The sequence below is a fragment of the Carlito syrichta genome, unplaced genomic scaffold, assembly GCF_000164805.1.
Source record: "Carlito syrichta isolate Samal-C Ts95f unplaced genomic scaffold, Tarsius_syrichta-2.0.1 Scaffold309798, whole genome shotgun sequence".
NCBI classification, from domain to species: domain Eukaryota; kingdom Metazoa; phylum Chordata; class Mammalia; order Primates; family Tarsiidae; genus Carlito; species Carlito syrichta.
The window spans coordinates 444,575-460,953 of NW_007253894.1; the positions used below are offsets into that span (position 1 = coordinate 444,575).

At 34.0% G+C, this 16,379-nt stretch overlaps 1 protein-coding gene across 1 annotated transcript in view; it reads left to right on the forward strand.

Annotated features, from left to right (window-relative positions):
* Positions 1-16,379, forward strand: part of DOK6 (docking protein 6) — a 546,111-nt gene that overhangs the window by 172,839 nt on the left and 356,893 nt on the right. Inside the window, exon 2 of the mRNA XM_008067862.2 lies at positions 10,382-10,489. Within this exon, the coding sequence (XP_008066053.1) occupies positions 10,382-10,489 (108 nt within the window). The remainder of the gene's footprint in view (positions 1-10,381; positions 10,490-16,379) is intronic.

Sequence of the window (16,379 nt, forward strand, 5' to 3'; positions counted from 1 at the left end):
AGAGAGAGAGAGAGAGAGAGAGAGAGAGAGAAAGAAAGAAAGAAAAAGAAAGAAAGAAAGGGCTAAAAGAAGGATAAAAGAAAAATAGAAAGAAAGAAAGGGCTAAAAGAAGGATAAAAGAAAAATAGAAAGAAAGAAAGGGCTAAAAGAAGGATAAAAGTAAAATAGATTCCTTAACATCTGTGTAGACTTGAACACGTGTGACAGTTTTAAACTTTTTAGAAGGACTTTAAATTAAAGAATCTATAGAGAAAATGACATAAACTCTAAATGGACAGCTAAAAACCACAGAACATCGCTCACAGCCAAGAGGAAACCCCAACATATTCCTTCCCATCCACACCTCTACCTCCCACAAAATGAACCACTATGATTGCGATGGAAGCCACTTCCTTGCTCTTTATACACTTACTAACGAAGTATGTATCCATATTGGCTTGATTTTGCCAGTTTGAGGAATTTATATAAATAAATCATGCATTATGCATTATTTTGCATCTGGATTCTTTAATTCAACACAATGTTTTTGAGATTTGTTTGTGTTGTGTGTAACCATAATTAATATATATTCTTCTTTTTTTCTTAGAGACAAGGTCTGATTTTGGAACGCACTGTCACTTTCATAGTTCACTACAGCCTTAAATTCCTGGGTTTAAGCAATCCTCTTGTCTCAGCCTTGCAAGTAACTGGAACTTGGTGCATTCCAACACACCTAGCTAATTATTAAAAAAATTAGAATCAGGCTGGTCTTGAACTCCTGGCTTCTAGATATGTGCAATGTGATAGTTATGTGTGTGGCAAATATCTTCTAATCAGTGACTTGAATTTTAATTATCTGAGTAATCATTCCTGATAAAAAAAATTAACTTATTATTTCAATTTCTTTTTTTCTCTTATAATGATGTCTTTGTGTTCTATTTTTCCTTACTTTGAGGTCACTGAAATAAGTAGCAAATCATTTTTTTAAAGCTTTAATTATTGAGCCTTTCATATTCATATTAAGAATCAGAATATGAAAGACCCAATAATTAAAGCTTTTAGAAAAAGAATCAGGTAGATCCTTAAGACTGAAACATAAGTGTCATCATTTGTAGGGAGGAGAGTAACATGCTTTAATGAGCAGAAACGCTATCCAGCAGACATTGCAGTAATTTGTTTAAATTGATGTGCTCTTTTTTACATTAAAAAAAAAAAGTTCACCTGAAACTTATTTGGAATGTCATGTCAAAGACAAGTCAATTTTCATTGTTTTTCATATGTGCATCCAGTTATCCTAGAACCACATATTATAACCACATATTAGAAAGTCTTTCTCCACTGCTTTGAAGTGCTCCTTTTGTTAAAAAGTCAAATATTTTCGTATGTGTTGTGTTTATTGACTATTCTGTTTCCTTGATTTATTTGTTTTTATAATTAGATTAGTCTTGGTAGTCTATATAAAGAGTCATTGCATTGTGTTGTTTAATCTTATCTAAATACTTTAAATTTTCTGGTTTGTAACCCAATATATAATCAATTTTTCTCATGTTTCTTGTGACCTTGAAAATAACTTGTATTATGCAATCATTGGATGCTATGATCTGCATAGGTCTGTTTAACCAATTTGGTAAATCTTGTTGCCAAAACTCTCTATATTCTAACTGATTCATTTATGATAATTCTAGCAGATACTGATATTTTTTTAAATGTATTGTGTCTTTGTCTATTTCTTGTCAATTTTTATTTATTACTTTGAAGCTACATTTGTGAGTGCTTATAAATTCAGAATGGTTTACATATTCTATTTCATTAACCTCCAATCATTCCAAAATGTCTCTATCTTTAATAATATATTTTGTCTTAAAGTAAACTTTGATAGGAATATCGTTACATCGACTCCTTTTTGTTAAGATTTAAGTTTTATCATTTTCTCTCACTGTTCAGAGCTTTTAGTGGCATCAGAAAGTAAAAGCCAAGTTCCTTACCCAACCTTGCTCTTCCCTGTCTCTCTGAACTACCACCTTATTCTGATACTCTGTCCTCCACACTGGCCCCTTGCAGCTTTTCACATAGTTCACAAGCTCCCGCATCAGGGCATTTTTACTTACAATTCTTTCTGGCTGCAACCCTCTCCTCATAAATCTGCATTACTCATTCTCTTACTTTCTTTAAGGCTGAACTTAAAACTTCCCGTGAGGGTGAGCCTTTCTTTACCACATCCAACTTTCCCATCTCCAGTATTGGACTGCATTCTTTTACATAGCACCTAACACTGTTAAAAAGGCTGTTCAAAAATGCACTGATTTATCCAATGTCACCTTCCTACCTCATTAAAATGGAAGTTTTTTATGGCAGTAACTTCGTTTCCATTAAGGCAGAAATTTTGTTGTTGTTGTTGTTATTTTATCTTTTTTATTTTAATTTAATTATCTTTTAATACACCTGTATCCACAGAATGTAGCACTCTCAAGTACTTCTTTAATGAATGAATGAGAGGGGTTCCTTCATTATACATGTATGCATGTATATAGCAGCAATTAAATATAAGTCAGTATACGCCGAAGAACTCAAATCACTCTACAAAAAATATACCTGCACACACATATTTTTTGCAGCACTATTCACAGTAGCAAAAACATGGAACCAACTGTGCTGCCCATCGAAGCTGGACTGGTTAACAAAAATACGGTACATGTACTTGATAGAATATTACACAGCCATAAAGAAGAACAAACATACGGACTTCACAGCAACTTGGATGAATTTAGAATCTGTCATACTCAGTGATCTATCACAGAAACAAAGAACTGAGTACCACATGTTCTCACTCATAATCAGATCCTGAACATTTACTATGATACCATAAGAAAGGGATAAGCAGTAGTGGGATACTGCCGGGGGTGAGAGGGGGGAGAAGGAAGGGTACACTTCATCAATAAGGGTACCAGATCTCAAACCAGGTGAACTGGGGACCAAATTGAGGCCCAAACATTACCTGTACATTGACCACTTATATACCTAATCCTGAATTGTACACCACATCTTTAAAATGAAAAAAAGGACAGCTAAAAATAAACTCATGAGCACATTAAATTTGTAACATTTTGCTATTTTTTTACAAAATCAAAGTGTGTCTTTCAATAGTACCATACACATTTTGTCAGACAGCAAACACCTAAGATCAAGTAATTTAAATTACTTACAGCATAAACCTGCAAATTGCTATTACCCACAGCATCAGCCTGCAAGTAACTATTCCGTTGCTTATTTGTCTAGTTATTTGTTGCCTCGATGTGTTCATCTGATACACAATTATACATTAATAATTTAATCAGATTTCCAATATGTCATTTGTATAGTATTATGCTTTCAGAAAGGAACAAAAATACAAGCCAGTCCAGATATGACACTTTCTTCTGAATTTTTAAAAAATCTCTAGAGACAAGGTTTCTATGAATACCTCTAGTGTACCAAACTCTCAGCTTTAACAGCTCCTAGTATCAAACTTTCTTTCAAGTTTCTAACCAAAATCCTATTTGAAGTTCAGGGTTCATTAAGTCAACAGCTTGTGATGGAACAGGCCCATTAAATTCGACTTTTGGTTAAGTTAAAGCTTATGAATGTGTCCTAGCTAAATAACGTAATTATGGCTGTGAACTGAAGCCAAGAAGTCTGCCATCTACTTCACAATGAGTCTTAAATGAAAAAATAAAAAGAAAGCTACCCTTTGTGTAAAATCACCTTGAAAAGGAAAAAACACTAAGGAAAAGAGATTGCTGTGCAGTAAAAGGGTTTTCATCAGATGGAAGGGGATTAAGAAGGTCTTTAATTACGGCAAGCTGGTTCGTTGGCTAACACAGTGGAAAACATAGGGTGCAGACCTGCTGGGGAATCCTGAGAATTTGGGGGGTCATGGCAGCAACATGGAATTTTCCATGAGAAGAATCTGAGGGACACCCAGGAGACTGTTTGGTGAGACTACTGGCTTGCGTAGGAAATAGCTCTGAATGAGAAGGTGAAATCAATTAATCCCCCAGGATAGAGTGGTACAACATTCCTGAAATCATGATGGGCAAGCAGGAATGCCATCTGCTAAGAGATAGACACTGGGGAGGGCAGATCTTCTTGCAAGCAATAAGTTCTGTTGTTAACTAGCCAAATGGTCTCTGCGCCTTTAGATGTCCTTGAAGAGCCAAGTTGTGTCTGAAGAGACAGTGTCCCTTCTCCTCCTACCTCCTGCTAATGGAGATCATTAATGTATGTCTCATTCTAATAAGATGCAAATAAAAATAGTGTACCTGATTTCATTTTTGTGACTCATGTTGTCAAGGAACTTACAACTAAAATATAACCTATTTCTTTATTTTTCATTTTTCCTCTGAGGAGTCATTTCCTGGTCTCACGCAGTCATTGTTGCTGCTTATCTCTGTAATTTCTCCAACACGCTCACATAAGGCATCTGTTCCAGGGCCCAAAGCAGATCATAGTACACTAATAAAATCTGGTTTGAAGAAGAGTACAAAAAGGTGATCTCCTCTTGCGTTCTGCTTATTTTACTTCGGAAGTGACTTTTAGTGTGCTGACTTATGCTTATTTTGACTTCACACTGACACAGAATGACACTTGCAAACTTTCCACACCAGCACCTTTTAAAAATTATTTTAATACTATTAAAAAGCAAAATATTTTGAAAAACCATGTTTAATGGACAGGGCAGGGGAAACTCTACTTTCATTAAATGATTATTTTGCAACTTTAAAAATTCAATTACATCAAAATATTACTAATCCATAGCCATAATACATTTATATAATTTTCCCAATAAATTATGTGTTTTAATTGTTGTATTGTGAGATTTTTATTAGACTTCTGAAATATCAAAAATAACTTCATTGGGACAAACAGAAATTGAAGGACGTTGTTCAAAATGCCTCACTATTACTTTTCAAAACTGTCAAGTCATGAAAGACAAAGGAAGACGGAGAAATTGTCACAATGCTTAGTACAGTAAGGAGACAGAATAAACACAACTTGGTATCCTTTATTGGATCTTGAAACAGAACATGACAGAAAAAAAACTGGGAAAACCTGAGTAGAATCTGTAGTTTAGTTAATAGTAGTCTGACTAATGTTAATTTATTAGTTTTGAAAATGTACCATAGTCATATATGATGTTAATATTAGAGGAAGCTGCATAAAATATATAAGAATTCTATTTATAAATCTAAAATTATTCCAAAATATAAAAATAATAAGGGCCTCAACTTGGCAGTCTACTATATTGGGTCTTTTAAATCAGTCTTATCTTTGTGTGATTGTTAATATAATAGCAAAAAAAATAAAGTGGTATTGAAAATACTAAATCTATTTTTCCTCATTATACATTATCAGGTTGATTCTATAATATTGAGTGCGTAAATAGAAACACTTATGCTTGCTGGCTTATGTTTAACTTACTCTTTAATAGAAATAACTATGGTAATATGAGAGAAAATTGCAGTCAGTGAGTTTGTGTGTTTTCACAAATCTTGCAAGGCTTCATTTAACATCATGATTGTTCCCGAGCTATGAACAATAAAGTGACAAGAGGTACAGGGAATAGCATTCTTTTATACGAAAAGATGATATCCATATTCCAGAGAGGTGACTTGCAATTCTATTTAAGGTGAGCTTTCTTACCTCAACCAGGACTTTAAATCCATTAGTGAAAAACTGAGCCAAATATTGATCACTATATACACCACACTATGCAGATAATATTTATCTGTTGCCAATCTCTCAAGTTCTACTCAGATTCATTTAACTGTGTTTTTGCTTCTACAGTATTACTGCCACTACAACTATCATAACCAGCACTATCCCACCATCTCTACTTGATAAAAAAAAATAGTATCTAAAAGTATCTTAACTAGGGCTACCACAACAAAATACCATACTTTGAGTGGTTTGAACCACATACATTTCTTTTCTCACAGTCTCACAGTTTGTAGGCTATAGGTTTGAGGTCAGAGTGCCAGCATAGTCAGGTTCCAGTGAGGACTCTCTTCCAGACTTGCAGACAACTGTCTTCTCATTGTGTATTTATATGACTTCTTAGTGAACAAGCAGGACAAGAGAAAAATTAAGCTCTCTGGTGTCTCTACTTATAAAAGCAACTAATCTCATCATCAAGGCCCAACCTCATGATCCCATCTAACCCTAATTACCTCTCTCAAACCCGTCTCCAAATATCATCACAATGGGAGTTAAGGCTTCAATATATGAATTCTCTATGGACACAGTTCAGTCCATAGCAGTACCCCGAACCCAAAATTTCAGATAAGAATACTTTTCAAACACACACGCTGGATGTTTTCTGCAGGCTACCTCTTATAATCCTCAAAGAGCAACTACCTGAGATATGTTGACCTTAATTTATAGATGAAGAATTTAAGTCTTACAAAAGTTAAAATAACTTCTGCAAGGCAAGGCATTTAATGAATAGTAGAACCTGCAACAAAAATCAAATTGTTCTGATTAAAAAACTATGTTTGGCCTGGAGCAGTGGCTTACATTTTAATCTGAGCACTTTGAGAAGTGGGAGGATTGCTTGAGCCAAGGAATTTATGGCCAGCCTGGGCAACATAGTGAAATTTCATCTCTATAAAAAAATAAAAATATCTGGGTGTGGAGTTACACACGTGTAGTTCCAGTCACTTGAGAGGCTGAAGCAGAAGGATCGCCTGAGCCCAAAAAGTTAGAGGCTGTGGTGAGCCATGAATCTCCAGACTGGGCAACATAGTAAGAGTCTACCAAAAGAAAAAAAATTATATTTTTAGGCATTACAATATAATACACTGAATTCCAATACACAGATGTGAGTTATGTTAGCGTCTGAGTGAAATGGTTTATCCTGTGCAAAAATTACTTCATGCTATATTGTGGAGAGAGCAATTTTAGGAAGGTAGTAAATTTAATGAATTTTTCTTCAGCTGTGTATTGGTAAATGTAAATATAAATAGCTATATTGCTTAACAATACCCAAACCGCTGTGAAATTAGCTAGAACTCATATTTGTAGTCAATGAAATATTTAAACAAACTTGGCTATTGATATTATGCATAACATGATTCCCATAATTATGGAAATCACTTGCAACCTTTAAAAACATATTGGTGCAAGCAATAATTTTTATAATATATATAAATATCCATAATGGTTATGGATGTGCTCAACAAGATTGCTCTTGCTAAGAGCATTTTATCTGTTTTATCTTAAACTACTTTGTATTTAGTTACTCCCCTGTATGCACTGTGGCATGAGCTTTATATACCTAATTTCTTTTTACTGCCACAATGGTCCTTTGATATAGGCATTATTCCCCAAGCTAATTTAAGAATAAAACTCAGAAGGCTTAAATCACTTGTCCTTCAAAGTTATGTGCTCCAACAAGAGGCTAAACTGGAATTTCAACTCCAGTCTTTAGTTTCACAGTCTATGTTTGGAAGATCATTAATTAGTATATTTTCTATTTATTTTCTAAAATTTCTGAAATAGTGCCCTAATTCTTCTGAATGAAGAACATTTGCACCTGAATATTCTGGATATGAATATTTGTTAGAATTTTGTGTCATTAAGAAAAAAGTGTGCATGTGTATAGCTTTGTCATATGCAGCAAATTTCACCTACTCTATAAGAAAAAGGAGAGCCGGGCTCGTGGCTCAGCCTGTAATCCTGCGCCTTTGGGAGGCTGAAGTGAGTGGTTTGCCTGAGCCTGAGGGTTCGAGACCCGCCTGGGCAGCGAGACCTCATCTCTACAATAAATCAAAAAATCAGCCGGGCGTGGTAGCGCATGCCTGTAATTCCGGCTACTCGGAAGGCTGAGGCGGAAGGATCGCCGGAGCCCAGCGGGTCGAGGCTGCGGTGGCCGGGAGCGGCCACCGCACTCCAGTCTGGGCGACAGAATGAGACTCCAACTCAAAAAAACCCAAAAAACAAAAAACAAAAGAAAAAGGAGACTGAGTAAATGAGCTGACTCTGGTGGAGAATTTTCTGTGCGCTAGAAAGAAAACTTTCTGTGCCCATCTTGAAAATTCTCCCTGTGTTTCATGAGGTTCCCTTCTTTATTAGTTGAGACACTAAATAATTTGTATAAGGTTGCATAGCTAGCTAGTCAGACACACAACCATATTGTAAAGTCAAGTCTGTCTGATTCCAATGCTGTATTAATTTTCTACAATACCAAACCATCTCTTCTTATATATGTGTATTTGCATTTTCTAAATCAGTTTCCATTTGCAATGTAAATACTTATTTTTAAGTTTAAAAGCAGAATTCAACAACACTAAATAAGTCCATGTAGAATTGAGTTAATTAAAGGTAAAGAAACTATATGCTGATATATTATATTCATTATTATTTTAAATATTGTTATATTTTGGGGATGGAACTGATTAAGGGACCAACAAATAAACAAAGAGCTACAACACAATGTGCTAAACACCAGTGTACAGAAAGAACAGCACGGACCCTGAAGGAGTACTTTAGCTCCTAATTTCCAGGTACACAATTAGGAATCATTTGATGGAATAGGTGTATATGATCCAGGTAGAGGCAGAGGGTCACATTCACATGTACAGAAAATTCAAGATTGTCCTTTTTATGATTTTCAAGGCTACTGGAGAGGATCTAAAAACTACAGCAAGAGTGAAGTCGAAGTGTGTGTTTGTATTGTTATCCTGCTTTTATAATGAGAGATCTTTATGTGATTGTTCTATAAGTACCTTTTAAAGACTGTCTTCTAGTAAATAAAAGATAATGCACACTTCAAAGGAATTAGATTATATGGTCTATATTTGTAAAGTGCATAGTATGACAACTTTGCAATTTTTAAATTTTAATTTTCATTTTTAGAAACTGAGTCTCACTTTGTCTACAAGGCTAAGAGAAATTCCAGAAATCCTGGGTTCAATGGATTCTCCTGCCTCAGCCTCTCACAGTGCTGGGATTATAGACAGGTGTGAGCCACCCCACTGAGCCCCAGATTTGCAATTCAAATGACAATGTAGAAGAAAACTATAGTGATCTAAATTTCTGATGATTCCTTCTGTGATCTCTTCATGGGTGCAGAGAAATTATCCTTCAACAAAAAATATGCTAAATTTTGTAATGTAAGACATGTGACCAATATACATTGTTAGGCTTTTCAATCACTGGAAAGAAAGACTCGTTTTATTACATTGTTTTCAAGCATACCTGTGGGGAGGGAGTGTGATATGGTGTGAATCAGGTGACAAGCAATCTAAAGGTCCAATATTAATTAGTATTATAAATTAAAGGCAAAATCCAGAAATGATGACTTCTGTTAGTGTAATTAGTCAGTCCTGTTTTTTATTAACTAAAGCTTAAGAGTCAGACAGATGTGTGTTCAAATCCTGACATTATCATTCACCCTATCTTAAAATGAAGATAATACCTAATTTATCCATACCTCATTTTGATCATTGAATGTTTATATAAATTTTGAAATTTATTGCACATATGTATTTAATAAATACTAGTCACCATGAAAGTATAGAAGAGTGACACCAATGCCACCATTATTAAAACATTTTTGTTGTTTCTAAGTTAGTACATAAGCAACTATTTTTTAAAAATCTAAAATCCTACACGTTAACTTAATTTGTAAATGTGATATTTTTTCAAAGATAGGAAATTGAGCATTATGTAAGTGCTTCACTTAACCTTATTAAGCTGCCATTTGCACTAGCATGAAAAATGGAGAATTATCTGTTACTAGGATGGTATGAATAAGTATTTTATATGGTGTTGACATTCAGATAATTTAGTAATATTAAACACTGTTAAAACCAGCATACTGAAAACCTCATAACACAATCTTTTCACAAAAATTATTTTATATAAAATATTGTATCTTGCTGGGCTCAGTGGCTCAGCCTGTAATCCCAGCACTTTGGGAGGCCAAGGTGAGTGGATTGCCTGAGCCTGTGGATTTGAGACCTGCCTGGGCAACTTGGCAAGACCTCATCTCTACAATAAATCAAAAATTAGCTGGGTGTGGTAGCTCACGCCTGTAGTTCCGGCTACTTGGAAGGCTGAGGCAGAATGATCACCGGAGCCCAGCAGGTCGAGTCTGCGGTGGCCGGGAGCGGCCACTGCACTCCAGTCTGGGTGACAGAGTGAGACTCCAACTCAAAAAATTAAAATTAAAATTAAAATATTGTGTCTTTCAAATTTGCAATAATTTTAATTAAGAACATGCTTGTCACTCAAAAATGAAGCTATTTTCTGTAAAATAAGTGCAGTTAAAAATATATTCCAAATAGATTACTTGAATAAATAAACTCTTAATGCTAGTAAACTCATGTAAGATACATAATGGGATTTTTGTATTTGCTTTCAGATTTTCAGACGATGCTGGTTGGTTTTCAAGAAGGCTTCTAGCAAAGGACCTAGGAGGTTAGAAAAATTTCCCGATGAAAAGGCAGCTTATTTCAGAAACTTTCACAAGGTAAGTCCCAGTCCTGGGAGTCCCTGGGGAATAACTGGACTCTTGATGACTTGCGGAGATATTTATTTGGTAGAGGAAATCTGCAGAGGCAAAAATTCATGCCAAGATAAAATGTCCCTGTTCTGATAAAATGCAAAAGTTATTTTTCTCTTTATTTTAATCATCTGTTGTAAATGCCAGTGATATCTCTGCAAAATGAAATACTCATTTTTATTGCTGCTTTGTAAAATTAGATGACTCATAACTCAACCAGATCATTTTCTAAGGTGCTGAGTAGGCATTTTCCCTTTGCTCAGGTTAATTGTGCATTTGTTACTTTGATTTAAATTCTGGGCAATATTTAGGGATAAAAATTTTGAAGCTGACTTTAAAAGTGTTAATGCTATTGTTAGTGTATATGACATTTGCTGTCAGCTCCTTAACAAGGCAATGATTGTCAAATATGCTGATGTGTAGGGAGGAATATGACATAAATACTAGGAATGAAATATCAATTTCTTAAAAATTAAAATAATGTAAAGCTTATTCCAAAATGGTGCTAAATATGCTGCCTAAAGTTATCTTTGGTGATAGTGTCAAAACAGTTATGTATTCTATAGTTATACAGAGGATACATGATCAGAACTCAAGAATTATATTGGCTATTGGGAGAATGTCTGAACAACCTCAGTAAAGATTCTAATTTCTAATTAGTCATAATATGGAGTAAATTACCTTGATAATGTAATGAATTTGTGGTATTTTATTTTATATGATATACAGTTCTAATTTCTCCTTTTAATTAATAATAGATTATTTGACAGTAATGTGCAAGCTAATCTTATTATAAAATTAACAGCAATCATTTATATTATCAGATAAGACAGCTTAAATTGTGAGTTTCTATAACTTCTATGAGTTATTTTGCATATTAATGTAGACTTACTGCCAGAGAATGCAAGTTCAAGTTTCTGCCCAGTCACTTACTACTAGCTCATGAGTGTTTGGTTTCTCATGAGTAGATGAATTTCAAATATTACATATCTCTAAAAATTATTTGAGATATGGTGTAATCAATCAGCCAGCATAATGCTTCCTGTTTTAATTATATGCAAAAATGTTTGAATTCTAAAAGCTTACTGATATTTTTGTAGTATGATTTTGGCAATAATGTTAAACCTGACTTAATGAGGAACTGCCAGATCATAAAATGTGATTCCATGACATTTAGTTTGTGAGTAAAATTTTGGTGGGCCGAGTATATTATATGCTCTGTGGATTCCTGGTCAAAGTCCCTGCCTGCTGGTCAATGTCATTCTGCTGCAGCTCTGCAGCCAGTACACTTGGGTTCATTTTTTTATACCTACATATAAAACAGGACAATCCTCAAAAAGAGGTATCTTTGGGCCTAGCCGTCTTTTACCTGAAAAACAGACACACTTTAGCATTCTAACTACCTATAAATATTGGTGGTTTGGACACAGATGTGTATGGGTGCCTGCTCTATAAGAAGTGCTCTGCTCCTGGTTAGGGATTGCCCTGACAGAGGTTGCATTCTGGTGGAAAAGACACAGACACAAAGATAACTTCAACTTAATATGGCAAGCATAGATTGCAGTAGAAAGGGAATTTTGCCTCATTTGGCATTCAGGTAAAACTTCCCTGCAAAGATAGCATTTAAATGGCAGAGCTAGTAGAGATGATATATTTGCTAAATAAAGAGAAAAAAATATCTAAAAGACATCTGAAAGAGCCCTCCTTTCTCTTTATTTTAGTTTTCTTACTATGCCCATTTTTTACCCTACAGTGGCAACCACAAGCACTTTATGGCAGTCATCAGAGATCAAGAATATGCTAATTTTTATTTGTCTTGAAGACTGCCTCATAAAAAATCCTTGGCTTCCTCTGTGGGCAGTGCACTTCAAAGGCAAATTTTATGCCTTGAGCTATCCTATGGCCTATGGGAAAACCTGGTGTGGAACTACAACTCAATAATATTCATTATACATGTTATTTATTGAGCACTTAATATGTATTAGGCACAATTTCGTGCCCTAAGGATACGGTATTGGAAAAGAAAGGTGGTACCGTAGACTATCACTGACCTTACCCTCTTAGTAACATAAAGCAAACAATCCAAACATGTAAAAACAAGTTTATGTTTTTGAAAAAGGGAGGTATAATGCAGAATAAATAGAGAAAAACTATACACAGGAATAGGCTGGGACTCAACTAAAACATGTATATGTATACTCTAAAAGAGTCAGCCCTTAATAGATTCAAAAATATAGAAGCAGATTATTCCAAAAAGAAATTAAAAGAAAAAAAAAACTGTTTCCAAAAATTGCTGTGGAAACAATTTGGTGTGCTCAAGTGTCCAGAAGAAGACTGTTGTGGCTATAATGTAGGAGAAAAGGTCAGAAAAATTGAATCAAACTCTACTAGTGATGGTAGTCCTTGAAAGGGTTTGAAGCAGGGATCTTGCATGGTGTGACTAATGTCTTAAAATACTACTTTGTGTCTCCATTTTCAGTCCGCAACAGTAATCCTCTAACAATAACATTGCCCACCAAATAACATGTAAAAACTCTGGATAAAATATAAAAGCAAACAAGTAGTTGAGTCTCTGAACAAAAGCAATTATAATACTTTGTGGAGAAAAGTCAGAAATTGAAATGAATGATCGACAGAGAGTATCTTCTTTCCTTTGGCTGCAACTTTACTCTAAGGGCAGCTGCAGTCACACCAGCAGCAATACTGGCCAGGGCAGTAGGTTAACTAAAACTACTATACAAAGACTTGGCATTTTTCAGAAACCAGGTGAAATGACAGTGGAGTAACCTCAGCTGCCAGAGACTGAGGAAAAAGAATCTACAAAAAAGAAAGCCAGATAAGGGGAGCTGTTAAATATGTTTGTAAACTCAGCACCAGACTGTGACAGACACTTGAACCAGCTCTGACTCATATTCTAAGTTATTAGATAGAAATTTTCAAATAACTATTATTCTTATGCTTTATGAAGTAAATGAAAATATGATCATATTTAATTTTTAAAAAATATTCTCAGCAAAGAAAAAAAATTTTTGGTCCCAAATGGAAATGTTAGAACTACAAATAAGACATTGAAAATTAAAATTTTACTGAGTAGGATTAATAGCAGGAAGAAAATAATAGAGGAAATAATCAGTGAACTTGAAGACAGAGCAACAAAAATCATCCATATGAAAGAGAGAGAGAAAAAAAAATTTTTTAAAAGAGATTCAGGGACTTTTGGGACAATTTATGATATACAGATTGTTAGTATTCCCAATATTGAGAAAAAAAGAATAAGGTGGAAAAACATTTTTTTAAAATGACTGAAAACTTCCCTAATTTGATGAAAGAAATGAATTTACAGATTTAATAAGCTCAGTAAACTTCCAGCAGGATGTTTTCAACCTGCTTCAAGAATCATGCCAAGTGGGTACATCATTAAAAATGAATACAAATCAAAGAGAAAGAAAATATTGAAAGCATCCAGAGGAAAATTACCCAGCACAATCTGGGACCACTGATTTGAAGGACAGTGACCTTATCAGAGACTTTAGAAGGCAGAAGAGACAGTGAAATGGCTTTGAAGTGGTAAAAGAAAAATATATCTTCAACCAGAAATTTTGTACTCAGCAAAACTATACTTCAAAGTAAGAGTGAGATAAAATTAATTTTTGGATAAAAAAACTTAAGATAATTATTTCCTCCAGCTCTATACTCCAAAAATGTTAAAAACAAGTTAATCAGGCAAATTATACCAGAGGGAAACTTGAAACTTCAGAAATAGTTAAAGAGAATCAATAATTATAAATATAAGGTAAATATAAAAGACTAGATTTGTCATTATGTATGTATATGTGATTTATAATGTATGAAAAGGTAATACATGCAATAAATACAACAAAAAAGATGGTGGAGGTGAGCAAAATAGACTTACCAGTAATACCATTGCAAGGTTTCTATGTTTTACATAAAGTGGTACATTATTAAGCATAAGTAGATTGTGAAAAGTTAGAGTTTATTATAATCTCTAGAGTAGCACATTTAAATCAATGCAAAAATATATAACCTAAAATTTAATAATTTAATATGGAATTACAAATAATGTTTTAAAATTTCAGAAGGAAATAGGAAAGGAGAAAAAAGAAAACAACAACAACAAAAAGCATATAGGAAAATGAAAACAAATCAAAAAATAGTAGACTTAAAGCTAATCACAACAGAGTGAGACTCCAACTAAAAAAAAAAGAACCACAAAATTTTATGGACCTAATTACAGAATTTAAAAACACATGAAGCCACTTTGACAAATATACAAGAAGAAATAAACAATTCCACAATCGATGTTGAAGATTGTAACCCATTTCTTTCTCACCAATTGATAGAATAGTTAGGAAAAAATATTAGCAACAACATAAGATCAGAATAACAAAAGCTACCACTTTGACTTAATTGATAGTTTTATACCGATAACACCAAACAACTACAGAATTTACATTATGTTTAAGCACACATAGTATGTTCAACAAAGTAGACCACAACCTGAAATAAAACAAATCTTAATAAATTGAGAAGAATTGAAATCCCACAGAGTATGTTCTTTGACTATATATTTAAATGAGAAACAAATTACAATGAATTATCTAGAAATCTTTAAATATTTGAAAATTAACCTATATTCAAAGGGGCAAAGTAGAATTCAGAGAGGCTATATTCTGTACTGTAAGATAAGAAAAATACAACACAATATAAACCTTTCTTCATTGGTTTGGAGGTAAAAGGACAAATTTCGCATATGATGTGTAAAAATTGATAGGATTTACTTATGGATTGAATGTTGGGTTAAGAGAAGCATTGAACTCATGGGTGATTCATAGGTTTGGGCTTGAGCAACAGTGTTGAGGATGAAATTCATGGAGATGAAGAAACCTAGAAGAGCTGGGTTTCGGTAAAAAAAAAATTCTTTTACTTTATACATGTTAAAATTGAAATGTCTATTAGGTATTCAAATTCAAATTTAAAAAGTCATATAGCCCATTGGATAATACACGTGGGTATGAGTGGTGGAAATGTCATTGCTAAAGTTGTTCATTTGGTTTTCTGTGGCATATAGATAGTATTTTACACTGCAGTACTATAATATAACCCCATGACCCTGATTTGATTATTATACATAGTATGCATGTATAAAAATATCACATGTACTTCACAAATATGTACAACTATCATGTATCAATAGAAGTGAAAAAAACTTAACAATATGAAAGAAAGGAAACACAAAAGTCTATGTACCATCTGAATCTACTTATATTCTGAAAAAGGCAAAACTATCAAGATAGAAATAAGCTCAATGGTTGCCATGGATTAAAAGTGCGGCCAGGAAACTGACTGCAGGAAGCATAAGAAAATTTGGGAATAATGGAAATGTTCTTGTCATTATTGTGATGGTGGTTACATTACTGCATACTAGGGAATCTCCCCAAACCCTGAATTTATTTATTAAAAATTGTGTATTAATTCTTACATGCTTAAATTTCAGTCACCTTCAAAGTATTCTCCTTTTGATGCAATACACCCATTGAGATGCTTTCTTCACTACTCAGTAGTTTTTGAATTCATCAATTTTGACGCCTTTTAATTCTTCTGCTGGGTTTTTTGTTTCTTTGTTTGTTTGTTTTATTTTGTTTTGTTTTTCTCCCCACCTCTTCCACATCAGCAAAATGTTTCCCTTTAAGGAGTTGTTTTTTTTTTTTTCATCTGGAGAAAACCAAACAAAACAAAAAGTTGCTTGGGTGACAGCCAGTGAATAGGGAAGGTGGGGCATGGGAGTCATGCTGCCTTGGGTCAAAAACTGTTGAACACTCAACACAATGTGAGCAGG